The 27,988-nt window shown below is 32.8% G+C and overlaps 4 protein-coding genes and 1 long non-coding RNA gene across 10 annotated transcripts; all 5 read left to right on the top strand.

Moving 5' to 3' along the window:
- The first annotated feature begins 18 nt into the window (after nt 1-18).
- On the top strand, nt 19-4,489 carry LOC103485604 (NDR1/HIN1-like protein 3). The gene is made up of 2 exons (XM_051080041.1): nt 19-450; nt 3,963-4,489. Exons 1-2 carry the CDS (start codon nt 31-33, stop codon nt 4,116-4,118), a joined length of 576 nt encoding a protein of 191 aa, XP_050935998.1. The 5' UTR covers nt 19-30; the 3' UTR covers nt 4,119-4,489.
- Nucleotides 897-3,506, top strand: LOC127144293 (uncharacterized). Its single transcript, XM_051080040.1, has 6 exons — nt 897-1,064; nt 1,951-2,067; nt 2,157-2,413; nt 2,504-2,719; nt 2,795-2,986; nt 3,068-3,506. Exons 2-6 carry the CDS (start codon nt 1,956-1,958, stop codon nt 3,413-3,415), a joined length of 1,125 nt encoding a protein of 374 aa, XP_050935997.1. The 5' UTR covers nt 897-1,064; nt 1,951-1,955; the 3' UTR covers nt 3,416-3,506.
- Nucleotides 4,490-6,741: 2,252 nt separating the features above from the next.
- LOC107990301 (uncharacterized) lies at nt 6,742-10,924 on the top strand. 4 transcript variants are annotated; one of them, XR_007815914.1, is made up of 8 exons: nt 6,742-7,109; nt 7,191-7,292; nt 7,389-7,815; nt 7,911-7,988; nt 9,628-9,771; nt 9,880-10,001; nt 10,086-10,387; nt 10,490-10,924. It is a non-coding gene; the product is annotated as an uncharacterized LOC107990301 (long non-coding RNA). The 4 variants fall into 4 exon arrangements; XR_007815912.1 differs by having other exon boundaries at nt 6,743-7,292; nt 9,602-9,771; XR_007815911.1 differs by having other exon boundaries at nt 6,744-7,292.
- Nucleotides 10,925-12,858: 1,934 nt separating this feature from the next.
- On the top strand, nt 12,859-16,563 carry LOC127144292 (cysteine-rich receptor-like protein kinase 10). 3 transcript variants are annotated; one of them, XM_051080038.1, is made up of 7 exons: nt 12,859-13,298; nt 14,235-14,378; nt 14,482-14,603; nt 14,693-14,903; nt 14,993-15,239; nt 15,424-15,574; nt 15,672-16,563. In XM_051080038.1, exons 1-7 carry the CDS (start codon nt 12,893-12,895, stop codon nt 16,008-16,010), a joined length of 1,620 nt encoding a protein of 539 aa, XP_050935995.1. In that variant the 5' UTR covers nt 12,859-12,892; the 3' UTR covers nt 16,011-16,563. The 3 variants fall into 3 exon arrangements, with proteins under 3 accessions (XP_050935995.1, XP_050935994.1, XP_050935996.1); XM_051080037.1 differs by having other exon boundaries at nt 12,860-13,298; nt 14,235-14,384; XM_051080039.1 differs by lacking the exon at nt 12,859-13,298 and having other exon boundaries at nt 14,369-14,384; nt 14,674-14,903.
- Nucleotides 16,564-18,660: 2,097 nt separating this feature from the next.
- Nucleotides 18,661-21,619, top strand: LOC103489161 (cysteine-rich receptor-like protein kinase 10). The gene is made up of 7 exons (XM_051080036.1): nt 18,661-19,662; nt 19,740-19,877; nt 19,977-20,098; nt 20,204-20,414; nt 20,515-20,755; nt 20,867-21,017; nt 21,109-21,619. Exons 1-7 carry the CDS (start codon nt 18,852-18,854, stop codon nt 21,427-21,429), a joined length of 1,995 nt encoding a protein of 664 aa, XP_050935993.1. The 5' UTR covers nt 18,661-18,851; the 3' UTR covers nt 21,430-21,619.
- Nucleotides 21,620-27,988: the final 6,369 nt, after the last annotated feature.

The raw sequence follows: 27,988 nt of genomic DNA, 5'->3' as shown, positions 1-27,988 counted from the left end.
AAATAAACACATAAAAAGCCTAAAAAAACAATGACTTCCAAGAGAGGTTCCCATTGTGATATCTACATATGGTTTCTTCAGGTTCTAACAATTCTAGTATTGGCTTCTTTAGCCATATGGGCCACTCTAACCCCTAAAACTCCTACTTTCACCATCACCAATATGGATTTGAAGCCATATATTCGAAACGACACCGTTCTTGGAACAAACTCTTCTTTCTTAGCCTTTAATGTGACCATCTCAAATCCCAACAAAATGACTGGTGTTTTCTTGGACGAGATTAACGTAACAATAGGCTGCAACAACGAGAGCGTAACTGGGTCGAGGTCATGGTCGAAGTCGGTGGCAGGATTTTATTTGGGGCACAGCGTAAGTGATTTAAAGGAGGTTGACTTGAGTGTTGAAGATAATGAATTGTTATTGTGTAGGAAAGTGGATTATTATTTGAAGGTTGACACTACAAGAAAATGGAGAATTCCCGACGTCGAAAAGCACGTCGGCATAAAGAACGTCGGGAATAAGGGCTTTCCCGACGCCCTCAACAACGCGTCGGGAGATGCGTCGGGAAAACCACCTTTCCCGACGCACCATGAAGGCGTCGGCAAAAATACATCGGGAAAAGGGGTTTTTCCCGACGCCGTGAATAGTGCGTCGGGAGCGGCGTCGGGAAAACATTTTTTCCCGACACAACATGAAGGCGTCGGCAAAAAGTAAATCGGGAAAAGGGGTTTTTCCCGACGCCGTGAACAGTGCGTCGGGAGCGGCGTCGGGAATAGGGGTTTTTCCCGACGCCGCGTTAAACGTCGGGAAAAGGGGTTTAATGAGCGTCGGGAATTCCCCTTTTCCCGACGCATTTTGAGGGATTTCCCGACGCCACGTCACTGCGTCGGGAAATCCCCTTTAAATTCGTTTCAGTTCTGTATTCACAGAACCGAAGCCGAGAGGAGAGGAGAAAAAGAAAGGAGAAGAAGAAGAACGTCGCCCGGCCGTGCTTTCCTTTTGTTCCGCCGCCGTCCGTCGCCGACCGCCTCGCCGTTGTTCCTCGTCGCCGTCTGCCACTTTAGGTAAGTGAAATATGTAAATTTATTTAGTTTTTTTAGGGTTTTTTTTGATAAAAATTAGTTTCGGGTTTGTTTGTTTTTTTGTTTTTTTTTTTTGTTTCAAAGTTAAAAAAATGTATGTATTATTGAAATTGTTTAAAGTTCTTTTTTGTTTTTGTTTTAGTTTTGCTTTAGTTAATTAGTTTTAGGATTAGTTTTAGAATTTAGATTTTGAAATAGTTTTAGGATATAGATTTTGAATTAGTTTTAGGTTTTAGTGTTGAATTTGAATTTGAAGTGGTTTTAGGATTTAAGATTGACGTTGAGATTGAAGTTGAAATTGAATTTGAGATTGATAAAAAATTTGAATGTGTAGAGATTTTTTGAGGTTATATTGAATTGGGGGGGGGGGGGGTGTTTATTGAATTTGAGATTGTGATTTAGGATCTCCAATTACTTAGTCGTTTGAACTTTGAGAAATACCTAATAAACTTTTAATTTTGTGTTTATACAAAATGTTTAACATTCTTCAATCTTATATACGGATGGTTTTAATGGGTCTACTCAACATATTTCTTAAAACATGAGATTTATGAGAATGTGTTAGAATGCTAAGTTTCTGAAAATATTAGAGCAAAGAGATAATTTAAAGCAAAGCTAGATTTGAGACTTGCTTAATGCAAGAGTTTCTTTTTTCATAAGCATGCTAACTTAAGAAAGTTAAAGTTTTAGCATGAGATTTTTGAATATGCTTAAGTCTATACCGAGATGTCTTGATCTGATAGAAATTCTATGGGGAAGATTATCTTGTGTACAGTGGTCGTGTAATTATTATGAAATGGAATTACTACTTATCTGGGGAGAGGGAGGTTTAAGTTAAATTGAAAATGTTTGTTTTCTATGTCCATAGCCATTATGTCATATCGACCATCAAATTTTATGGAGACGGACGATATGTTCCTCCAGTTTGAGGACGATTTAGATAATAACATCGCGGGAGGGTCATCATCTGTGGGCGACAATACGGGTGAGTCTAAGAATTTTCTTCATTTTAACTTACAAATATTTCATGTTCTTTTTTCTAACTTTATATGTTATTGTCTATTTATTGAGCAGAGTCTTCTTCTCAACAAACGACTCCGACTCCTAGGAGACGTGCGCAGTCTCGACTCTTGGAGTTAGAGCGCCACGTTGCAATAAATGGGCGCATTCCGATGACGATCGCCCCTGGAGCGGAGAAGCCTATTTCTCCACACGCCGTTCGCTTCAGCCAGGCGATAGGCGTGTGCGTGCGAAAGACATTTCCCGTCCGCTGTCTTAAGTGGACGGACGTTGGGAGAGAATACATTGAGGTCGTCAAGGGCGACCTCCAGGTAATTAAATGCACTACACATTTATATATGATTTCATTTGAAACATATCTAACTTTAGCCAATCTAATGTGTTATGTTTGTAATGTGCAGCGATTCTTTGTGCTTGATTTCAATGATCAAGCAATGAACAGGTTTGTTGAGCATCAGATGCTCACGACCTTTAAAGAGTTCCGGGCCGACTGTCATAAACATTTCAAAAAGTACAGCGACCCGGAGGAGGCTCGTGCCAACCCACCAAACGCATTGGTTGGACGTGATGAGGATTGGCACTTCCTCTGCGACCATTATATCAGCCGTGCATTCCAGGTATTTGTCATGATTAATTATGATAACAAGTTTTTATATGTATAAGAAATAAACAATATAATTGTTTTAATGCAGGAGCAATCACGGACAAACAAGGCTGCTAGACAGAAGCAGCCTTACAATCATAGTAGCGGGTCCAAGTCGTTTCTACAACGACAGCATGAGCTCGCTGAAAGAAGAGGGCAGCCGGTCGATCGTGTGGAATTGTTCCGGGAAACACACGTTCGAGCTGGGACATTCGTGTCGCAAGCCGCCGAGGATGCGCATGTAAGTTATACCCTTATTAATTATCCACTTTTATTATATATTTTTGCGCGTTACCTAACATAATTTTTAAATTTGTTGCAGAATCAAATGCTGGAACTCCAATCCCAGCCTATCCCAGAGGGTAGTCAGCCACTCTCTGAGGATGAGATATGCGATCAGGTGTTGGGTAGACGACCAGGCTACTCAAAAGGCCTTGGTTGGGGACCCAAGCCGAAGGCCCGCAGAACGGCAAGTGCAAGCAGTTCGTCGACATCTTGTTCACAGTCCACACAAAAAGAGATTGAATTACAAGCTAAACTTCATGAAGCTTTGGAACGGATTGAAGTACAAGATAGAAATCACCAAGCATTAGCTTCACAAGTGGAAGCTATGAAAAAGATGATTGAAGACCTAACTCGTGCACAACAGGGACCACCACATGATCCCTAGCTTCATTATGTTTATGTTTTTTCTATATTGAGAACTATATTTTGTTGTAGTCAACTTATTCGTATTATTAATTTTAATTCTATTTTTTTAATTTGTGTTTGTATATTTATTAATTTATTTTAATTTAATCCAAAACGTCGCGAAATTTTTTTGAGCAATCCGAACATCATTGTGAATGTTTGAGCAAAATATTATAAGGAAAAAAGTAAAAATAAAATATTTTAAAAAATATATAAAAAAATATTTCCCGACGTTCATTACGTCGGGAAAAAAACGTCGGAAAATAGGCTTTCCCGACGCCGTGAGATGCGTCGGCATAGACGGCGTCGGGAAAGGTTTTCCCGACGCGGGATATGCCGACGCATCTCCCGGCGTCGGGAAAGCCTTTCCCGACGCTGCTTTGGTACGGCGTCGGGAAAGCCTCTCGCGACGCATTTCTCCCGACGTGCTTCCCGACGCCGTTTTGTACGTCGGGATATCCTTTTCCGACGTACTTTGCATTTTCGCCGACGTATTGGTGCGTCGGGAGTACCCCCGTTTCTTGTAGTGTGAGTTGGAGACGGGTGTTAGATATAAGGTTATGTGGTTCAAAACCAGGCATCGCAGGTTAGTTTTTGAAGATTATGTTGAAATTGGTTATGGTCATGGGCAAATGCTAGGAACAACACAAATGAAGTTAAAGCTAAGTTTTACCAACTTGTAGCTAATTAACCCTTGGTTTTGCTAAGTTCTTTGGGTTTTAGATCCAATTTCTTGTGTTTTCTTTTCTCTTGTTTGAGATTTATAGAGTTCGAAAAATACTTAGATGTACTTAGGAGTTGTATTATATAGCTCACTCAATTATCTCACTTATTGTACGTATATGGTTGAAGTGAGTTGCATAAAAATGAATATAGTCTAAGATACAAACTTAAAAATAATCTAAATCGTGGGTTGTCAATTGATTTTTTCTGATTGAATTAGAGCCATTATTTAGGCTTCCTTGGATCATTTATACATCACATCTTATCAAATTAAAGTTTTCCATCCCTTCAATGTGGGATTCTAACAAAATTTCCTCACCATCTTTTTACATTTATTTGTAATTTTTTTAATAAAATATAATACATATATTACATGTCAATTGTGAACTAATTTAAAATTACAAATGTATAACTAATTAACATAGAATGTTTAGCATAGAGCAGATTATATATTGTTACATAAAATTCTCCGTTCCAAAAGTGATTGAAAGACAACATCAAAAAGGAATCATTGAAGGTAAGAAGAGTACTTTAATTTATATACTACTATAACCCTACTAATTAACATCTAACCTTCGAAAAAGCCAACAAGAACTTAACTCAACTAATATTAATACATCTTAAAGGCGATAAGGTTCATGGTTCGAATTCCTTAATCCCCAACTTGTATTAAGAAAGTGAAAAAAAAAAAAGTTTTTGATACACGATTTTGGTCTGAAATGTGACCTAATCCATTCATCTCCCTCATTCACACTCGGTATAGAACAAAATGGCTCATGCTATTTGTTAACAATTTGGTTTGGTTAGTTTTTGAAAATTATGGATATGTTTGATTTAGTTTTAAGGTAAGTTATTTTGGGGAAAGATGAAGTATTTGCCGACTAATCAAAACAGTTTTTGAAACACTTTAAAGTATATTTTGAAGAGTTTGTTTTACTAGAAGAGTTTAAATAAAAATAATTTTTTTGAATTTTTTTTTGAATTTGATTAAGAATTCAAATATATGTTTTTCCAAAAAACTCCCATAAAGAAACATAATATTGAATTCAGGATAAAATAAAAAAACTATTATAAATGAAAAAATTGCTTAAAATATTTACCAATGCTATAAAAGTTTATCAACTGAAAGACAGTGATAGAAGTCTATCAATGCCTACTATATATTCATAGAATATGAAACTTTGTTATATATTTTGCAAATATTTTGATTCACTGTACTATATTTTGAAAATGCTTTTACAATAAACAAAAAATTTTTAAAGTGAAAAACTTAAAACAAAATCGTTATTGAACGAGGACTCAAGTAATTCAATAAGCTAGTTTCTTGATTTCATTGGTCATTAGGTTTTGATTAAATTTACATATATAATGACTTATACTATCCCATATCTATCGATAAAATTTAGAGATCAAACTTACAATTAATATATAGGTTACACGTTTGTATTTTTATGGATTATATTTTGTTAATGTCAAGCTAAAATTTAATATATGATTCAAAGTGAATAGACGAGTAGTTTAATTTTTTTTTGGATTAAAGAAATGAAAAATCATGAAATAAATTGTTAGAAAATAAACGAAGAGTTGATTAATTGGGGGAAGGAAAGGGTGGAATGACTTGGTGAGTTGAATAACATTGATTGAAAATTAGTTAGGATGGATATAATGTTTCAAAAGTACTTTAACTTTATGCTCTTTCCTTTTTTAGTCATAATAATTAAGATGATAAATGATAATAGTCAAGATTTTGAAATTTCCTCTTCATATGGTTAGCCATAATTATAAAATGGGAAGAACAATTCTACAACTAATTCATACCATCCATCCTAATTAAATTAATTAAACTCTAACTTTTAGTTTATTTGAAGGGACGTTCGCAAAAATAGGAGACAATCTATAATAATACGACTCATGCCACTACATCCCATCAATTACTTTATCATATTTGTGTCATATTCGCAATATGAAAAAAAAGAGTAGTATGAGCTGTTTTTTTCCAAATTTTTTTTTGTCATCTGATTCAATTTTCTTTATTTTAATATGAATTTCAAAGCTATTGTATATCCTCTTCGCTTCTTGACATTTATATAGTGGAAAATGGTTGCAATTCACACCGATGAAATGATAATTTAAGGCTTGTCTGAGAAGTACTTGAAATTTAAATCGATATTCAGTAATGTTTGACGAGTTGAAACTGTGAAAATGGCATGAAAAAGAATTGAGTTAGATATTACAGTAAATTTGTCTTCATCCATTAGACTTATTTTCGAGAGATAAAGGTGGCTAAATTCAAATTGAAAATCGTTGATTCGATTTTACACCCGATAAATAACCAAATCAATCATTTTTTTTGAATGCATCAAATCAATCATTTATTATACAGAAATACATATAATTATAATATAGTGGAAGAACATTTGACCTTTAAGACAAGTAATATATGCTTGGGTCATCATCTTTCTCAAACTTGACCTTTTGATACATGTGATCGGATCCTTAAGAAACAGGACAATTAATTCTCCTAGCAAATGTCTCATCGTCTTTCTCAATCTTAGTTATAAATAATAAAAAGCAAAAATCTGATTCCTTCAAGAGTTGGGCCATTGAAAAAATGCTAAATTTTGCCATTATTTTTCTCATCCTTCTCACTTTCTTTATCCATGGAAATGCTCAAACTCTTTACAAATGCATACCCAACAACTTCTTCACTGCCAATAGCAGTTATGAGTCCAGTCTTAATCTCCTCTTTTCAACTCTCTCATCCAACGCCCCCGGAACCAACTGATTCTTCAGTTCTTCTGTCATCCGTACGTACACCAAACGACACCGTTTTACGGCATCTTCCAATGCCGTGGGGACATCACCGACGGCTCGTGCCGGGATTGCGTTATGGAAGCCACTAGAAACATAGCCCATCAATTCTGTCCCTTTACGAAAAGCGCTGTGGTTTGGTATGACGATTGTCTGTTGCGTTATTCCGATCAAAATTTCTTTTCTTTTGTGTCCACTGAGCCATCTTACCCCTTAGATAGCCGCGTTATTCCCATCAAAATTTCGATACAATCCGTGCTGCTACTAACAATTTCTCAGAGGAAAGTAGGGTGGTGGAAGGTGGATTTGGTGTTGTCTACAAGGTACGAAACACAAATACAAGTAGTTAAATTTATTTGAAAATATATTTGAAGCAATTTTGGATTTAGATCAAATAGATCTATTTATATATATTTCAGGGCAGGCTTGAAAATGGACAAGAGATAGCAGTGAAAAGATTGTCAAGAGGATCCTTACAAGTTTCTGAAGAGTTCAACATAGAAATTATTCAAATCGATGAAACTCAAAAAAATACACGTCGAATTGCTGGTACCTAGTAAGTTAAGTATCATTCCATTTTGTAAACTTCTTAGTCTTACTTGTCTTGCTTTAAAATACTACTTAAAACAACTTTATCCAGCTTGTTCCTAATGCTTGGAATTATGTTTCTGGATAATATTTGCTTTTGTGTTTAGCGGTTATATGTTTCCTGAATATGCAATGCACGGAAACTTCTCTATCAAATCTGATGTGTATAGCTATGAAGTGTTGCTGTTGGAGATTATAAGCGGAAAGAAAAATCACACATTTTCTTTGTTAGGTATTGGTGAAGACATGTCGACTTACGTAAGTCATTTAGGGGGAAGATTTTCACATCGTACTTCATATATAACAATATAATCAATTAATTAAGGACTAGCTAATTTGTTTCTGTGGGTCAGGCTTGGAAGCTATGGAATGATGGAACTCCATTAGAAATACTGGAGTCGGGTTTGAGAGACAAGTGCTCAAGAGATATGGTAATTAGATGCATCCATATTGCTTTACTTTGTGTTCACGATGATCCTGTACAAACACCTTCCATGGCATCCATTGTTCTTATCTTGAATAGTTATTCCGTTACTTTGTCTGAACTGGAATAGTTGCAAATGTAGCAATTATATTTAAAATAATTAAGTATATAGCAACATTTTTTTTTGTCAAAATCTATTAATAATAGAAGATCATTTAACAAATGTTGGTCTATTACTCATAGACCATAGCTAGAAGTCTATCACCGATAGATTTTGCTATATTTGCAATTTCTTAAAAATATTGCTACATAGTTAATAATTATTCTAAAAATTGTTATCCATTCTAATTTTTCTTTTTTTTTTTGACAAACATGATATTTATTTTAGATGACATTTTATAACGAATTTTCGAAAACTCAAATTTATTTTCTTGTCAGTTATTTTAGACGAAAGTGATTTTTTGACATGCAATGGAAAGATTCTAGCCATGTAAATATCACTCTCAAAGGGATTTTTTCGACCCGGCTCGAACCAACGAATTAGTAATGGCCACGTTGATGGCCATACCTCGGATAAGTTCTTAAATATTGTCAAATCCGATCGATTTTCTCAAGAAAACAAACCAAACGCGACCAATTTCATACCTATTCAACCACTACCAACCATCTTGTTACCGTAATTTTTATCATTTATCATGAACTTTATAGAAAGATCATATGTAATAAACTTTACTTTTTTATATTTTGTTCTGCGACAGTGTGAATAGTTTGTTAGTTTTTTATATTTTTGAAAAAACTTTGTTTTATTTTTTATTATGTATCTTTTGAAGTAATGATTTATCTTTTCCATGGTCTCTTTCACCATATTTTCCTTTCTCTATTTTCTCGCAAGTCTCCTCTCAACATTTTCCACAAAGAAAAAGAAAAGAAAAAAAATCATTTCATTTAATATTGTCTCCCACCTTTTACTTTTCCAAAATTTTCAAAAAGTCTCTTATTCATCCCATCAAGTCTCCTCATCTTCTTCCTCCTTCGTTTTCAATCCTTCCTTCTCTTCTCTTTTTTCACAGTTTGAGACTGTTTTCTTTACCCCTTCTCCTTCTCTTGCTTTTATAGTAATTTGGAATTAATAAATACACTTTTACCACCAAACTTACGGAAAAACACTCAGAAAAAGATTTGTCAAAACACAAAAGTGTTTACATAAAAATGAAAATTTGAAAACATTCTTTTTTTCTAAACTGAATCCAAACATATCTAAAATTAGTATACATTTCAAAGTATATAGTAGACTAAATGGTTACAGTTTACAAGTGTAAGATATAAATTATTACGAAAAATGTAGTTTGGCTAAATTGTTCTTAAATGGAAGTTCAATAATTTTTGGTTGAATAGTTAGAATTAGATGAAAAAGATGAAAGTCACTTAAGAGAGAGCATAACAATTCCTATAGTAACTTCTTCCCTGAAAATTCTCATATAATCGCCTCAACCAGTACGAAACTGAAACTACTACTTCAACAATACTGCCTTTTCTTCCAACTTTGATCTTCATCCTTCTTTGTTTCATCATCCATGGTAATAGTGGTTCTATTTTCCTTCTTTTTCTGACGAAAAACAGAGTAAAGACGAAGTTTTGTTGAACAGGGGAAAACAAAGTCTCACGGGTGTCAATTGTGGCCATCGTGGTTCCAATTGCAATTACTGTCTCGATAATTCTAGTTTTTGTGGGATGGTGGTTGCTGCATCGAAGAGCAAAGAAGAAATACACTGCAGTAAAGGAAGACAGCGGTATTTTTTGTTCTTTATTTTATTTTATTCTTTTTTATCGTACAAGTAGATTTAATTCTGAGAAATCATGTTGCTTATATTATTAGTACCATAATTCAATTTGTGCAGTTATTGATCAGATGAGCACTGCTGAATCTTTACAATTTGATTTCAAAACAATCAATGATGCTACCAACAATTTCTCAGAAGAAAACAGGTTAGGTGAAGGTGGCTTTGGTGCAGTCTACAAGGTACAAACTGTGAAAGATTTGAACCTATTGGTACCTGTCTAGTTCGACTGGGTTGATTCCGATTTTGGAGGTATGTTATTTCAGGGTAGGCTTGAAAATGGACAAGAGACAGCTGTGAAGAGACTATCGAGAGGATCTTTGCAAGATTTTGGAAGAGTTCAAGAATGAGGTTATGTTGGTTGCTAAGCTTCAACATAGAAATCTTGCAAGACTATTGGGATTTTGCTTGGTTGGTGGAGAGAAGATACTCATCTATGAATACATACCTAATAAAAGCCTCAATTTCCGATGTGTATAGTTTTGGAGTCTTAAGTCTTCGAAATTTTAAGTGGCAAGAAAAACAACACCTTTTACTTATTAGATATTGTGGAAGACATCTGACGTATGTAAGTAAAGGATTCTTAATTACTCAATTGAAGTATAGTTAGCAACGATGCATTAGTTTAACTTGAGCTCTTAGATTCCATGTTTTTCCCTTCTTTGGTCAGGCTTGGAAACTATGGGCAGATGGAACATCATTAGCTTTGATGGACTCGAGTTTGAGAGACAGTTACTCAAAACGTCAGGCGCTTAGATGCATTCATATTGCTTATTATGTGTTCAGCATGACCCACTTTGTAGACCTTCCATGGCATCCATTGTTCTTATGCTTAACCGTCATTCCACTACTTTGCCCTTGCCTAAAAAGCCAGCATTCTTTACGTGCAGTAAAGATGGTGGCATTGTGATAGAAAGTGATCGATCTACACGAATCTCTGATCAATGTCTGCTAATGAAATATCTATGTCTGAGTTGTGCCCACGATAATAGAGAATGTCTCACTGCATTCTAAATATTTTGTATTTGTTTGTTGCGATGAATCAACTTTAGTGTTCCATATCTCCTTTTGCGACGAATCAAATTTAGATAAAGGTTTAAGAAAAGATTTTAATTATGGCTTTTATATTTGCAGCTGTGATGCTTGATCGTCAATTATTTTTAAGGTATTGGATTGTTAAAAAAGAGGACCTAAACACCCAAAAGAAACTCCATAACAAAACAAGAGAAAAAGTAACAAAAATCAACCAAACGGGAATAAATAATAAAGCACACATGAGTACTCCATAAGGTATTGGATTGTTATTCTACTTCTTTTTCTTCCTCCTTTTTTTTTTTTTTTTATTATTATGTATAATCTCCATGATTTGAAAACAAAAAGTATTGTCAATATGGGTATACAGTGAAATTGTTTATGAAAACTTTTATCAATATTCACATGGTTTTACCAAATGAAAAGTGAAAAGAAGATAGAAACTAAGTCAGTGGCTCTCAGGCATATGCAGTGGGTGTTTCTGAGAGAGTTATTGATTGTGGCAGTGATGGTTTCATGTTTTTGTTTGGTTATCACAAAGTCGTTACAATGGGGAAGAATAAGGCTTAACAACATAGACAGGGCTGTTCATTGGTTATTGAGTGCCTATGAAATATGAGAGGCAACGGGAGTTTTGGCTTAGAGCAATAATCACAGGTGCTTCCTGCCATCATTTTCATTGCTCTGATCCAACCCAATTTACACTCTTCAGGGTAATACTATTTGTAATCACCTTTTAGTTTTTAGTTTTGGGGCAATTGGAAGATTGGAAAAAGATACAAAAATCGATGGTGACATATTGAAATAGTCCACACCGCACATTATTTGAACTTTACAAAATCTATAAACCAAACAAAATGTTGGCGTAGTTTTAAATAATAAGGATGGAAATTAATAATAATACCAAAAGATAGATAGTGATATTGAAATGGACCACACATTATTTTTACTTTATAAATCTATTAAAACAAAGTGTTCGGTGTGGCGTTATTATTTCAAATATTATATATACTTATTTATTTCAAATCTAATCGTTATATTTGCAACTATTCCTACAAAAATGACAAAAATAAACCAGCCCACATATACAAGATGTATAATGTCACAAATGTCCACGTTATTGATATACATTTAATACATTTAATATATACATCTGATACATCTAATATCCCTTGATACACTTTGATATATTATCGATACACTTGATATTTGTTATGCTTCATTGGTACACTGAACAAGTTTGATACACTTGATAAAATGGATACACATTGATACGGGGCATATTATGTTTGACATATAAATTGATTTATTGATAACTTTTCACATATGTTCATGAAAGAAAAAGGAAAAGAAAACCCTAAACCATGCATATGATGTCTTGGAACCTTGGTTAACGGTTCATTATATTGCTCAAAATTAGATGTTATTAAAACTCTAAATAAAACCATCTCATTCTTAGAAAAATGTTTCAATTAATTGATAAACGAAATAGGTATATAATTCAGTTGATATATACTCCAAATTCTTAAAAAAAAAAATTAACCTAAAAGACTAATCTAAAAGGAATTTTATGTTCCAAAATAATACACTCACTTCAGGTATTAAATGATACATCTTTATTAATATATACTTCGGTTATAACTAAATTATATACAAAATTAATCATAATATATGTTAATGACATTCTGCATATGACTAATAAGTATATGAAAAATATAAGAACTAATATATATTATCAAAAAGTTAAAGTGAGTCTAACTCAATGATAATTGATATGACTTTCGATTTTAGAGGTAAGCATTTTCAATTTTTGAACTAAAAAAAAAAAATATCAGAATAGAACAAAAGAGAAGAAAGAAAAAAATTAGAAAAGAACAAAAACATATTCCTACAGGACATCCGTGGAATTTCGGATTGGAAGATTGGAATTTCGACCCTTCATGTGGGACATACGTGGAATTGTTCAACAATATGGTGACTTTGGAGATTATTTTTGTAAACAAAGGGGGATAGTTTGAATATCATTCCTCTTTAAATAATAATGCAAAATGAAAAGGTAAAGTATAAGATTTGTAGATATGCAGAGAGTTTTGTGGTGTTTGTAGTTTCCTCCTTAGTTTCCCTATCCATGGCCATGGAAGCTCCCACGAATATTTCGTTACGTCGTCGTTCCCTTACTGCTCCAGTTTCACCTTCTGACCAAATATTTCGATACGTCGTCGTAAATGCTTCCGCCGTTGATCTTCCACCTCCTCCGCCACCTTCTCCACCTCCTCCGCCGCCTTCTTCACCTCCTCCGAACGTGCCTCCGCCCCCTTTTCCGGATGCACCTCCTCCAGCCCAATCTTGGACGGAGTTGAACCCATCTCCCTCGACTCCTTCACCGCTCTCCTCTCTTTCCATGCCACTACCACCCGCTACGTCGCCTGATCTTTCACCACTTCCAGGTTATATAACTCATTTCTTCTCAAATTTAAGTGCTCCTTAAGTTTGATGTTTATATTTATTTTGGATAACATTTTTTGTATGTTTATTTGACCCCTAAAGATTCAAAACATAAACTTCTCACAAAATGATTGTCTCTAACTCAAAATTTTATCTAATTGGTTACAAGATAGTACTAAAATTTTAACCTTTTAAAAAGCAATAAAATTGAAATTATTTACCGTATATTAAAAAAATATGAACAAGAATAAAAAATTTAGTTGGGAAGTTCACAACTCACAAACATGAAATGATTATTACAACAATAGGCAAAAAAAAAAAAAAAAAAAAAAAAATCCAAATCAGAAGAGGGAGTTTCTAAATTCAATTTGAGCAAAAGAATAATCCTCATAGGCTCACCTGCTCGCTATGACACTGTGGCAAAATAAACAACCCGACTTCCAACAGCAGGTAGAGAAACAAGTACTAGGCCAGCACATGCATGCCAAAGCTCCGAATTAAGAACTCTCCTCTCCCCTAAAAATTTTGATACAAGTTTCAGCGAGTCCTAGCATTTCATCAAAAGATAACAAAAAACATAAGAAATTTCCCAAAGAAAAGAACACCCAACAGAGGGAGTGGATCATTTGACAGAGGAATTGAGCCAGATAAGTCTTCCCAGAAACCAGAAGGGGAAAGAAGAGTAGAAATCAAGCTGGAAACGAAAAGGGAATATGGGCATCTCGTTAATGGAAACTAGTCTTTTTCTTCACAAGAAAGAAGGAAAAAAAGAAAAAAAAAAAAAGAAAAGAAAAGAAACTTAGGGACCAAAAAGACAACAACTCCAGACGGAACCAAAAGTGCATTTTTCCCATCTATTTTTTTAATGCACTGGTTTTACTCAGCCAGTTACCTGCAGAAAATTTAACTCTTATTTCACTATATATTTTGTTGAACAGGGGAAAGCAGATACTCATCGTTGCCAATGATCATTCTGGTTCTAATTGCAACTAGTCTCTTCATACCTTTACTTGTTCGGGGATATAAATGTTTCATACGCCGAGGAGCAAAGAAAAAACACACTACTTTAAAGAAGGAAGACAGTACTTGTATTTTGCTTTCTTTTTAGATTATACTTATGGAATGAATGCAACTAAATTTATTCTTTATAATATAAATCCATTTTTGGGTATTTGATTTGCGCAGTTGTTACTGAGTTCACCTCCATTGAATCTCTTCAATATGATTTCAATACAATCGATGCCGCTACAAGCAATTTCTCAGCAGACAACAAACTGGGTGAAGGTGGATTTGGTGCAGTCTACAAGGTACGTACGGCCTTGACACACAATTTACTTGAATGGAAAATAAGCAAATTTCTTAATTTTATACCGTTAGGGGGTGTATGTAATTTCAGGGTATGCTTGATAATGGACAAGAGATAGCAGTGAAAAGATTATCGAGAAGATCTTTGCAAGGTTCTGAAGAATTCAAGAATGAAGTTATGGTTGTTTCTAAACTTCAACATAGAAATCTAGTAAGACTATTGGGGTTCTGCTTGGAGGGTGAAGAAAAGATACTCATCTATGAATACATTCCCAACAAAAGCCTCGACTATTTCCTATTTGGTTTGTTCACGGACTACATATGCATATTTATATTTGTATTGATTTCCTTCCATTAATTATGAGCTTGATTTTGACTATATGATGTGCAGACTCCAAGAGACGACAAGAATTGGATTGGTTGAGTCGATATAAGATCATTAATGGCATTGCTCGTGGAATTTTATATCTACATGAAGATTCTCGACTTAGAATTATTCATCGTGATCTTAAAGCCAGTAATATCTTGTTAGATGACAATATGCATCCAAAAATTTCAGACTTTGGTATAGCAAGAATTATTCAAGTGGTCGATCAAAATAATCAAGCAAATATTACAAATCGAATAGTTGGTACTTAGTAAGTATTTCTTCACTCCAAAAGCTGCTGGAAAGAGAGTTATCAAATTAATTATTGTACTATTAAAATAGCATTTATTCTTGATTTTTGTGTTAGAATTAAGTAATAATGTCACCTCTAATTAACCTATTAGCATCTTTTACACAAACTTAAATTGTCATTACTAATGGTGTTGTTCTTTTAGTGGGTACATGTCTCCTGAATATGCAATGTATGGAAATTTCTCGACAAAATCTGATGTGTATAGCTTTGGAGTTTTGATCTTAGAGATAATAAGTGGAAAGAAAAACAGTACATTTTATCTATCAGAACTTGCCGAAGACATCTTAACTTACGTAAGTTTTCTTGCTATTAAATATTGATAGGTTGAATCTAGCAAATGATCACCGTAAACATAACGCTAAACTCCTAAATCGTTTTTGTTTTTTCTAGGCTTGGAAACTATGGAAGGAGGAGATGGCATTAGAATTATCGGACCCAAGTCTTGAAACTAGGTACTCAAAAGATGAGGTACTTAGATGCATTCATATTGGTTTACTATGTGTGCAAGATGATCCAAGTCGTAGACCTTCCATGGCATCCATTGTTCTTATGCTCAACACTTACTCGGTTCCTTTGCCTTTGCCCGAAGAGCCAACAATCTTCATGCACAATACAGACAATGCAATTGTAATCAATAGTGATCAACTTGCCACCAACCTTTTCATTTCCTCTACCAATGAAATATCTATAACTGAGTTGCACCAGGTTGCGGTGGCTAAGAAAGTTTGAAAGGTGGCGTTGACTGACGTCTCCACGGCACTGGAAGCAGAGACATGAACGGGGTCGTTTGGAGATCTGCAGACGGAAGTGTTGAATAATCTGTTTGTTGGGGGGCCGTTATTAGTGGAGAGAGCAGAAAAGAGGAGATTGAGGTTGAACTGATAGGAGCTCCTTTGAGTGAAATTACCGGACAAGCAACTGCAATATGGGTAAGAAACAAGGGTCCGAGCGTTTCCATGGGTAAGGAGATTGAGGAAGAAGATGAAAGTAAGAAAATTGAGCATGGTAAAGGAGTTATATTGGAGTTTAAAAAAAGTGGGTCTGCTTAAGGTTTATATATGAACAAATTGTAGGAATTGTATGAACCGAGAAGAAGGATTTTGCAGAATTAATTGGAGAAAAGATGAATGAGACGTCAATCTCCAAGTTGGAACGCCAAGAGAGAAACAAAGGCGATGCCGGAAATTTAAATTGTTTGTTGGAACAATGATCGTAAGAAGTTAAAAAGAGAGTAAATTTAATTTTCTAGAATAAAAAAACCAAGTCGCCATTCGATAACCAATTTTTTGTTTATTGAATTGTTAATTATAATCCAATTTTATGAATAATAATGATGTAAGTAATAACATTTTAAAAAATTATAAATATAGCAAAATATATATTTTTATTATTGATAGATAAGAGTCTTATAATCATAGACTAATTTTGTTTTATTTGTAATTTTTTAAAAGTATTATTGTATATATTAATATTTTGAATCTATTTACTATGTATTTATACGACAATTCCTTCTAAGAAATAGACAATTGCAAGATTGTAAACAACATTTGAAAAATTTATGCTCATGATGCAAAGATTTGATTTTTTTTTTTTTGCAAAAATAGCAAATCTGACAGCCCAACCCAAATTAAAGAGAGGAATTGAAATTGAAAAGTTTAAACTGCACTCTTTGATTCACGAATTTGCATTAAATTTGATTGTTGTGTGATTGCAATTTCATTGTCTATCTGATTACTTTTTTTTTTTTCTAATATTTAATTGGTCTTTTGAAATAGTCATTTGATTAGCTTCTGAATGTCGTCTAAGATTGCATATATATATATATATATATATATTTGTTTTCATTGCCTTTTTGATTATCATTTGATTAACTTCTATTCTTTAACTCGTCTAATTGCTAATGGATCTTAATAGTTGTTTGATTGCTATTTAATATAGATCATATATATATTGATTTGTTTCCTTTATTTTATATGATTTCACTACTACAGAAAATGGAAAGCGTCAAGTAATCGACTGTCAAGTATAGTCAGATTACTTGACACTAAAAAACTGTCAAGTATACATTTACTTGACATTCAAAACACGTCAAATATTTCTTTACTTGACGCTAATAAAGCGTCGAGTATACGTTTATTTGACATTATATTGACGTCAAGTAATCTAATGCCAAATCACTATTCTCAATGTTTAACTTGAAAAATTAGGTTTTTTAAGTACAAAACCTTCGTGTTTGCTAAGTAGAAAATAAAGAGGGGATTCATTATGTTTGATTTTTAGTATGATAGATTGTCATTTGAATTTCATTCGAGTACTATATGAAAGTATTTTATTTTTTGCTAATTAGTTAGTCATCTTATAGACGTATGATTGTCATATAATTAACTTATATTTTTATTTTCACATAACTTACAATTTTTAATAAAAATCACAAAATAAGGTATCAATCAGTACATGACAATCAAACAGAAATCACAAAGTACTTTAAAATATGTAGTGAAAACCACATGACAATAAAATAGAAATCATAAAGTAATTAGTTTAGTACCTAATATATATGTAATGAAAATAACATAAGAAATCAAATGACAATCAGAAAGAGATTACAATGTACTTAATAGTTAATATTATGCAATCAGATAGATAACAATCACATTGACAATCAAATAGAAAGTAGATAGCAATTAGATCAAAAGTAGATAGCAATCAGATAGAAAATTAGATTAATCATAATAAAAGTCTATCATAGTTAGATCATAATATAAATATTGGTCGACCATTAATAAATCATAAGAGTCCATCAATGATACATAAAGTTTATTGCCGATAGACTTTAGTATATATATATTTGCATTTTTTTTTAATCGGTGCTATACTAATCTTAGTTATTGTCCATAAAATTGTTTCAAAATATGATTGGTATTACATCATATTTAAAACCTAAAACTTAAGAAACAAATATCGTTGAAATAGTATCAATCATACATATTTTCCCGTGATTACAGCCATTGTTAAAAGAGAAGTAGTTTGATATAGAAATTTTTTTGAAAAGAAGAATATTCAATCAATAGAATTTAGGGTACTAAATTTGGGAATACAATCGATAGGGTTTTGATATGAATATTCAAAGATGCCATAGATTGAATTTGAATAGAAGTTTGATGGAAAATTGGAAAGGAAAAGGACAAAGAGAGGCAGCCACGTGGAAAAAGATAAAATTAGGTGAGGGAAATTAAAAAAAAATCCATATTTTCCACTTGGCATCATTTTTCCAGATGATGTTGACTGAAACTCACACCACGCTGGCCCTACCAATGGTTTGACTATCTGTTTACTAAAAGAAAAAACTTCTAAACCTTACTTTTGTTCATTTACACATTTATCTGCTCCACCAATCCATCATTTCCGACACTTACTTGACTCTGTTTACTTGGAGATTGACGCGTATGATTCATTGTTTATCCCATTAATTCTGCAAAATCCTTCTTCTCCGTTCACATAATTCTTACAATTTGTTCAAAAACCTTAAGCAGACCCACTTTTTTTAAACTCCAATATAACTCCTTTACCATGCTCAATTTACTTACTTTCATCTTCCTCCTCAATCTCCTTACCCATGGAAACGCTCAGAACGAAGCCTCTTACCCATATCGCAGATGCTTGACCGGCAATTTCACTCAGAACAGCACCTATCAGGCCAACCTCAATCTTCTCTTTTCAACTCTCTCCACCAACGGCCCCCCAACGAACAGATTCTTCAATACTTCCGTCGGCCGATCCCCAAACGACACCGTTTATGGTCTCTTCCAGTGCCGTGGAGACGTCACCAACGCCACCTGTCGAACTTTCTTAGCCACCGCAACCAGAGACGCAGAGCGACTGTACTGTCCTTTGGCAAAAGGCGCTGTGATTTGGTACGACGAAATCATTTTCCGCTATTCCGACCAACCTTTCTTTTCCATCATTACCTCAACCCCAAATTTGCGGTTACTGAATCTGGTTAATATAGATGGCGACAAGGCTCGATTCAACCAATTAGTCATGTCCACGTTGAGAGCCACCGCGGCCCTGGCAGCCTCTTCAATGGGTGAATTGTTTGCAACCCAGATGGCTAATTTCACACAAGATCGAAATATTTACACATTAGCTCAGTGTACCGGCGATTTGTCTAATACAGATTGCGGAGAATGCTTGCGCCAAGCTACCAATGAAATTCCGAATTGTTGTACTGATAAACAAGGCGGAAGAGTTCTGCTTCCCAGTTGTATTGTTCGTTATGAAGTTTACTCGTTTTACGAAACTTCCATACCGCCTCCCGCAACTCCCACGCCCATTTCCACAATCCCATCACGGCCTCTTCTTCCTTCTTCTCCTCCACCTGGTAATCTTCATGTTTAAACTCCTATAATGTTATTTAAGTTTACGAGTCGATTATGATGTCAGAATTGTATTAAACAGGGGAAAGAAGGTCCTCAACGGTGTTAATTGTAGCCATTGTGGCTCCAATTACCGTCTCCATATTGCTGTTTGTCATGGGATGTTGCTTCCTGCGCCAGAGAGCGAAGAAGAGAGACTCTGCTGTGAAGGAAGATAGTGGTACTTTCTTGTTGTTTAATCACAATAGTTTTAGGATTCAGGTAGATTGAGTTCTTATACTATATGAAGCAAAATTTGGTTATGATTTATTTTGTGCAGTTGTTGATGAGATGACCACTTCGGATTCTCTTCAATTTGATTTCAAAACAATTGAAGCTGCTACTAACAAATTCTCAGAGGAAAACAGATTGGGAGAAGGTGGATTTGGAGCTGTCTTCAAGGTATCAATCAGTTATTACCTTAACCTCATTTTCATGAGAAATTGAAATTTTTCTTTCAGTATTTATGAATGGTATTTTGAAATTTTTTGTATGTTTATACTTCAGGGTAGGCTTGATAATGGACAAGAGATAGCTGTGAAGAGACTGTCGAGAGGATCTTTGCAAGGTTCTGAAGAGTTCAAGAATGAGGTTATGTTGGTTGCTAAGCTTCAACATAGAAACCTAGTAAGGTTATTGGGATTCTGCTTGGAGGGTGAAGAAAAGATTCTCATCTATGAATTCATTCCCAACAAAAGCCTCGACTTTTTCTTGTTTGGTTCGTTCTTCCTTCATCCTTTTTATTCTTTCACTTCATATTTCAGCTTATGTTTTGATTTTCTTTTGTTTATGTCAATTTGATTGTTGAAAATGTGTAGATCAAGAGGGACAGAAACAGTTGGATTGGTTGAAACGATATAAGATCATCAACGGAATTGCTCGAGGAATATTGTATCTACATGAAGATTCTCGTCTTAGAATTATTCACCGTGATCTTAAAGCGAGTAACATTTTGTTAGATGGAGATATGAATGCAAAAATTTCAGACTTTGGCATGGCAAGAATTATTCAAATGGATCAAAGTCAAGGAAATTATACGAGTAGGATTGTTGGTACCTAGTAAGTTTTTCTTCACCACATCCTAATATGGTATTCCTAATTTTATTTTCTTGTTCTTAAAAGTCTCGATTAGAATTAGTATCATTATTAACTATTCTTCTTGTACTTCAGTGGTTACATGTCTCCTGAGTACGCAATGCACGGAAATTTCTCAATGAAATCCGACATCTATAGCTTTGGAGTTTTAGTCTTAGAGATTATAAGCGGTAGGAAAAACAACACCTTCTACTTGTCAGATCTTGCCGAAGATATTTCGACCTATGTAAGTCAATTACGATTCTTACCCTTTACCAAATGATGCATTAGAAACGGAAGTTTCAAATCCACACTCTTGTTTGTTTTTGTTGTATTAGGCTTGGGCACTGTGGAAGGACGGAATACCATTAGAATTATTGGACCCAATGTTGCAAGATAATTACTCGAGAAATGAGGTGCTTAGATGCATTCATATTGCTTTATTATGTGTTCAAGAGGATCCTAACAGCAGACCTTCCATGGCATCCATTGTTCTTATGCTTAATAGTTATTCCGTTACTTTGCCGATACCTAAAGAGCCAGCATTGTTCGTGCGGAGTAAAGACAATGGCAATACTATAGGCAGTGATCATTCTTCTAACAAGTCTACCAAGTGTTCTGTCAATGAAACATCTCTATCTGAATTGCATCCACGATGAAGCTGCTAAGTATATATGTATATGTGTCTCATTAATTAGCTCCAAGAAATGTTCTATTTGATTACTATTGTACTAGAGCCTTGTATTATTTATGGCTATATGTTTTAACTTCTAAGATATATATCCGAACTCATCAATATGTACATAATTAAGTAGATTTTTACAGGATAAAACAATTTAATTTGGCTAAGAGTACTCTTTTGTAGCAATGATGTTTTGGTTAGTTATGTGTTGTTTGAATCCTCCAACTCATTGATGCTTGGTTATCATTGTTCTTTGAATCATCTAACCCTAATAATGTCTCTTAGTTCCTAATAATGTCTTTTAGGGTTTAGGGTTTAGAGTTTAGGATTTAGTATTAACTAAGAGTGTCTTTGAATTATTTATGAAAAAAAAATATTTTTCAAAAATGCATTTTCTTTTAAACATTTTCTTTCAAATGAGTTTAAAATTTAAACATTTATTTACATGTTTGGTTAGATCTTTTTATAAGAAACCATCTTTTTATAAGTGTTTATATACGTCATTTTCTGGTTCGGAGTGTTTTTCTTAAAATGGATTATTTTTCAATCTCATTTTTTAAAAATGCATTTTGAAAAGTTATCAAACAACTCAAATTTTTTTTAAATCATTTTTTTTTTCAAATTTAAACATTTTAAAAGGTAATCCAAGCAGATTTTAATGGAGTGTGGCTAATCTTAACTTATATATATAAAAAAAAAATCACATTTTAAATAAAGCAAAATGAACCCTTTTTTTTATATAAATAATAATATAATATTATTTTTGTACTTCGTAATAGATTGCAATAGACTCATATAGACATCTAAATAGAGGGATTGATTTTGAATTGTAAACATAATTGTATTGATTTCAATTTTTACTATTTCCTTTATCATTACTATTATCATTATCATCACCGTTACCATAGTTTCTAGAAACTTGAAAATAAGTCTATTAGTGTAGTGTCTATCATTAATATAATTAAAAAATTTGATATATTTTGTAAATATTCTCAACATTTTGCTATTTATAATAATTTTCCTTTATTATTTTGTTAATCGATTTTCTAAAAATTAAAAGAGAAAGAAAAGGGGATGTGTTGTGTTAATGTGAAAAGGAGAAGTTATACACATAAAGGTCAATTATTGTAGCTACTTGTTTTGGGTGAAAGTATGAGTTTGGTATGAGTTAAGATATGAACTCAAACTCAATATGTTGGAGATCAATTTTGAATGTCACCAATATTTTATATTCACATCTCCATTAACAATATTCACACTGCCCTCATTGCGTAGCTTCACCAAGATGTGGCACCTCTAAACATGGCCATTAATAACGTGATTATACTACAAAATTACATTTTCGACATATAATTTTCTCCCGTATCATTTCTAGCAATCATGCCTTAAAGAGAAATATAATTTGGTTCAAACTTGTAAAATTTTGAAATCTATTAATAATAGAAACTGATAACCTTTTTATCATTGTCTGTTTATCCGTCAATATCTATTATTGATAAAATTAAAAACTTTGCTATATATTATAAACGTTTTATTAAATTTGTTGTTTTTGACAATTCTCTTTACATAAATGTGTGATCTAAAATTAAACCCAAAACCCCATTTTTCAAAAACTTCCAACAACAAATGAGTACTTCAAAAAAAACAAAGTACCATTCATGGTTGATGGAAAAGTATATAGAATTATTGATTAAAAAGGTGTCTCAACAAAAACTATCATCGTAAAAACACATTATTTATTTATGTTATCATAAAAACTGCATCCAATAATATATACATTCCAACATATAAACTCAATTCAACGCTTCAAACATCTTAAACGCGAAGTACGAGTTCATCACTATATTATTGTTAGTTTCTTGCATTGTTATTATGTATATATATAAAAACTACTTTTCTTTTCTCTAAAGTGAATTGTTAAAAGGACACATCAACTTCGTATAGAAAGGTTTGGTTTCATTTAATTATTTTATGAGTTTTTCTCTCTTTATGTTGACTTGACCACATCCCTATCACAAAGACTTTGTATGTTTATATATATATATATATATATATATATATATATTTGGACCAAATGCTCCCATTCATCACTCTCTTTTTCATTTTCTACCTAACTTTTGCAATACGCTGCGACTTAGATGAATTCAACTCATATTTAAACTCAATTTTGTAATCTTTTTATTTTATTTTCTACTTTATTTTTAAAAAATTTTACATACATTTCATCTTCATTTCTTACCTTGATTTATTTTCATATTTTTTGAATTTTAGATAAATTCATAAAACAAAAAATAAGTTTTTAAAAGAAAAACTATCAAAACGATCAAATTTGACAAAATATTTATAAATTATAATAAAATTTTAGATTTTATCAATGATAGATATTAATAGAAGTTTATGATCAGTGTCTATCATTGATAAAATCCAAAACTTTGCTATATTTTGTAAGTATTTTAGTTTATTTTACTATATTTGAAAATGTCATTTTTTAAAACCTACACTTTTCAGTTTTCAGATTTTAACTTGGTATTTGAATTATTCGTAAAAAGTATATAACAAAGAAAAAAAAATTCCATAGACACTTAATTTTAAAAAACAAAAACCAAATGATTACCAAACTAGACATTAATATTTTATTTGTTTGAATTTAAATTGGGGAATTGTTATATCTCTAACTAGCTATCATAAGTTTTAAATATATTTTAGCTTTGTTCTGTCGTATTACTAACACCAAAGTGAGTAATTTTAGTCTTGCCTTTCGTTCGATATATAGATCAAAAATTTGATTCTCCATTTCAAAAGTTGTTGATGAATCCAAATCTTAAACGGACACAAATTTATATGAGGTTAGAATTTTAAGCCACGATCAACTTTTAGATTTGTGTCCATATATAAGCTTCAAACTTTAAAACAATGAGTCCTTAAATTCTCCAATTTTGTGTCTAGTAAATCCTTAAAATATAAATTTATTATCATCTGAATCATGTGAGACTTTGATTATATTTCCAACATATACCATTAGTTTATTAATATAATTTACTTCATATTTGTATATTAACTAATTAATATACAAACATTTTTAAATATAGTAAAATAAACTAAAATATTTACAACATATAACAAAATTTTGGATTTTTATCAATGATAGACATTAATATACTTCAATTGTTGTCTATCAATATGACTAATAAATATAGATAGATTCTAAAATTTTGCTATATTTTGTCAAATATATCATTTTTGATAGATTTCGTAAGAAGAAGAATGTATATGAATAATTATGATAGAATTTGGGGGTAAGATGTTGTCGGTCACAGTTCGACCCTTTTATTGGGATATCCGTGGAATTTGCTCCACTTTAAATTTATGAATTTGTTGCTTGAAGTGTAAGAGATTTTGAGGTTTTGCTGCAACATGAAAATTAGGCAAAGTGTAAGATTTGTGAATATGGAGAGTACTTTTGTTATGTTTGTAGTATTTTTCCTCCTTAGTTTCCCCATCCATGGGCGTCGCCATCGAATTAGCTCCGACCAATATTTGGATAATCCGTTCCGTTACTGCTCCAATGCCACCTTCTCACCAAACTCCACTTACTTTTCAAATCTCAAATCCCTCTCTTCCTCTCTCTCCTCCAATGCTTCTCACAGATTCTACCACCATGCTTCCGCCACCACCGTATACGGCGATTACCAATGCCGTGGCGATCTCAACGCCACCGCATGCCAACACTGTGTCGCCAAGGCCACGACCAATTTCTCGCAAATGTACTGCCCATTCAGTGTAGAGGCGGTTATTTGGAAGGATGAGTGTTTTTTGCGCTATTCCAACCGCTCATTCTTCTCGTTGCTGAGAGAAGAGCCGTTGTGGCACATAAATAACCAGGAGAATTTCACTGGGGATGGCGTGGAAAGGTTTAGAAAATTGTAGAGTCCACGTTGAACGACACGGTTAGAAATGCTTCTTCTTCTTCTTCTTCTTCTTCACATGTCAGATTATTCGGGACTAAAGAAGCGAGTTTCTGGTCGGAAACGGTTTACACGCTGGCACAGTGTACGAGTGATTTGTCGACTTCGAATTGTAAGAAATGCTTGAAACGTGCTGTACAAATAATTCCGTCATGCTGTAGTGGCAGAAGAGGAGCTAGAGTTTTGCTTTTTAGTTGTACTGTCCGTTATGAACTTTATCCATTTTACAACGGCGTTTCCCTCTCTAATTCCCTTTCTCCTCCACCTGCCGTTTCTCCACCAGCTCCTGAATTGGCTCCTCCGGAACAGTCTCCGTCGGATTCGAACGACCCTTCTCCTGAACTGCCTCCTCCGGCTCAATCTCCCTCGAATTTGATCCCTCCTCCTCCTCCTGATACATTGCCCTCCTCTACTTCCATACCGCTACCTAGTAATTTACTTAATTGCTGGAATTTATAGATTAATTTCTATCCAACCATCACTTTAACAGATCACACACACCTAGTAATTTAAGGTATGTTTCGGAAAGATTTGAATTATTGATCAAATTCTAAAAAAATGAACAAGCTCTCTTAAAAACTACCTTTTGTTTTTAGTTTCAAAAACTTAGTTTGGTTTTTGAAGACGTCTAGTAGTAGATAGTAAATAAGAAATTTTGAAGTGAAAGGGAATCTATAACTTTCAAAATTAGAAACAAAAACAAATTAGTTTTCAAATTGAATTTTAGGAGTTGCTTGCCACATTAAATTGTTTATTATAGTTGTTTGTGGTTTTTACAACTTTTTTGTGATTTGAAAGGAAAGTATATTTTAATTTGGATCATACTAGCATGTGTTTTGAGTAAATTTTATTTTTGTCTGGTTTTAGGAATTAAAATCCACCATATTTTTATTATACAATCCCATACGTTACTTTTTTTTTACAAAATATTATATTTAGTTTTATTATTTAATTTGAAAAGGAAAACTTATTCCAAGTTTTCAGGGATATTTGTTGTTCCTTAAGTTAGTGACAGTTTCTCTCACATTAATATTTTCTAGAGAAGATATTTTTCTTACTTCGTCAACAAGACTTTTCAAGATTCTTGTCCAAGAATCTTTAAAAATTGTTTTAACCAAAAAATGTTCAAAGTGTACTTTTCAAGTTATCCATTCTCTATCTATAAAAAGATAATTCATTCATAGACGTACACAAATAAGAGCTATGGAAGGATCATTATCCAAGGTAAGTCTTTAATGAAGACCATATGATCTCTTCAAAGACCAATTCGAAATATATGAAGATAGGAGATTCAAAGAAGATTTAGTTAATTGAAAAAGGTTCAATTAACATATTCAAGGGAGTCTATCCATCTTTCATTAAATTCAAACGCGTTCGAACCTGATTATTTTTTGTTAACAAAAAGAAAAAAAAAAACTAAAACAAAGACTAAATCTAAGGGAGTGTCCTCTAGATTCTTGAAATGTGTTTATTGCTAGAATCTTGAAGTGTGTTTATTGTTATTCATTTAATACGAGTTCCTTTATCTATTTTACTTTTTCACCATAAAATTAAAATTATTTCTTAGATTTTACCTAGCGCAACTGATTAATTAAAACATATACTTGCGATTTCGATACCAGATAGAATGAGGAGACTCAAACTTATAAAATCATTACATTAAACTTACCCAAAACTTTGAAATGTGCAGCAAAGTGTGAGACTGACTTGGCCATTGACTTGACTCACCTGTGCCAAGTCTTTCTAGTAGGGCCATATCATAAAAGGTTAACATTCATTCCTTACTCTATTTTTCTAATTTCTACCTAACCTTTGCAATACTCTTTCAAATGTTATACCTCCGAATATTGAGGTTATAATTATATCAATCGAGGGTTGTACCACTTTAAATGATGAATGACAATAGTACGTCATCCATCTAAATCCTAAATGTTTGTTCAACGTATCAATTACGGTAAAGCTTAAAAAAAAAAAAAAACAAAAAATCATAGCTAGATTCACTTTCCATGTCAATGTCAAATCCATAAATGTAAGAATATTGATATATGTCTAAAGTGGTATATCTAAGTTTTATTTTTAATAAAATATTTGGGGATTTTTTTTCATTATTATTATCAATAACCATGACAGCTAGAATAAAGCCTTAAACATTGATAGTCAAATGTTTGTAGAATTATAACTATTTATTTATTGTAAATTATGAAAGGGAATTGAGGAGACTTTGAATGTAATAATAGATTTTAGTGTGATCAATTACAACAAAAAAAAAATGAGAAAAAACTAATTAATATCCCAAACAAAGAGCCATGAAAGACCAAATTAAAATATATAGAAAGATCATATCATACTCTATATAGAAATTAAAAATATTATAGAAAAATAAAGAGAGTTTAATATGTACTTTCACTATTTTGGTTTGAAAGTGGAATTATAATCTAGAATATTTTTCCAACTTCAACTTCAACTTCATTATACATTTCATTTCATTCTTCAACCATATATGTATTATAACATATGTTTCATTTTTCTTTTCTAACCATTTTTTTTTTAGATTGTTCTCTTAAACTACAT

This window comes from Cucumis melo, chromosome 12 (genome assembly GCF_025177605.1).
Source record: "Cucumis melo cultivar AY chromosome 12, USDA_Cmelo_AY_1.0, whole genome shotgun sequence".
NCBI classification, from domain to species: domain Eukaryota; kingdom Viridiplantae; phylum Streptophyta; class Magnoliopsida; order Cucurbitales; family Cucurbitaceae; genus Cucumis; species Cucumis melo.
This window is presented reverse-complemented; position numbering and strand designations above follow the sequence as displayed.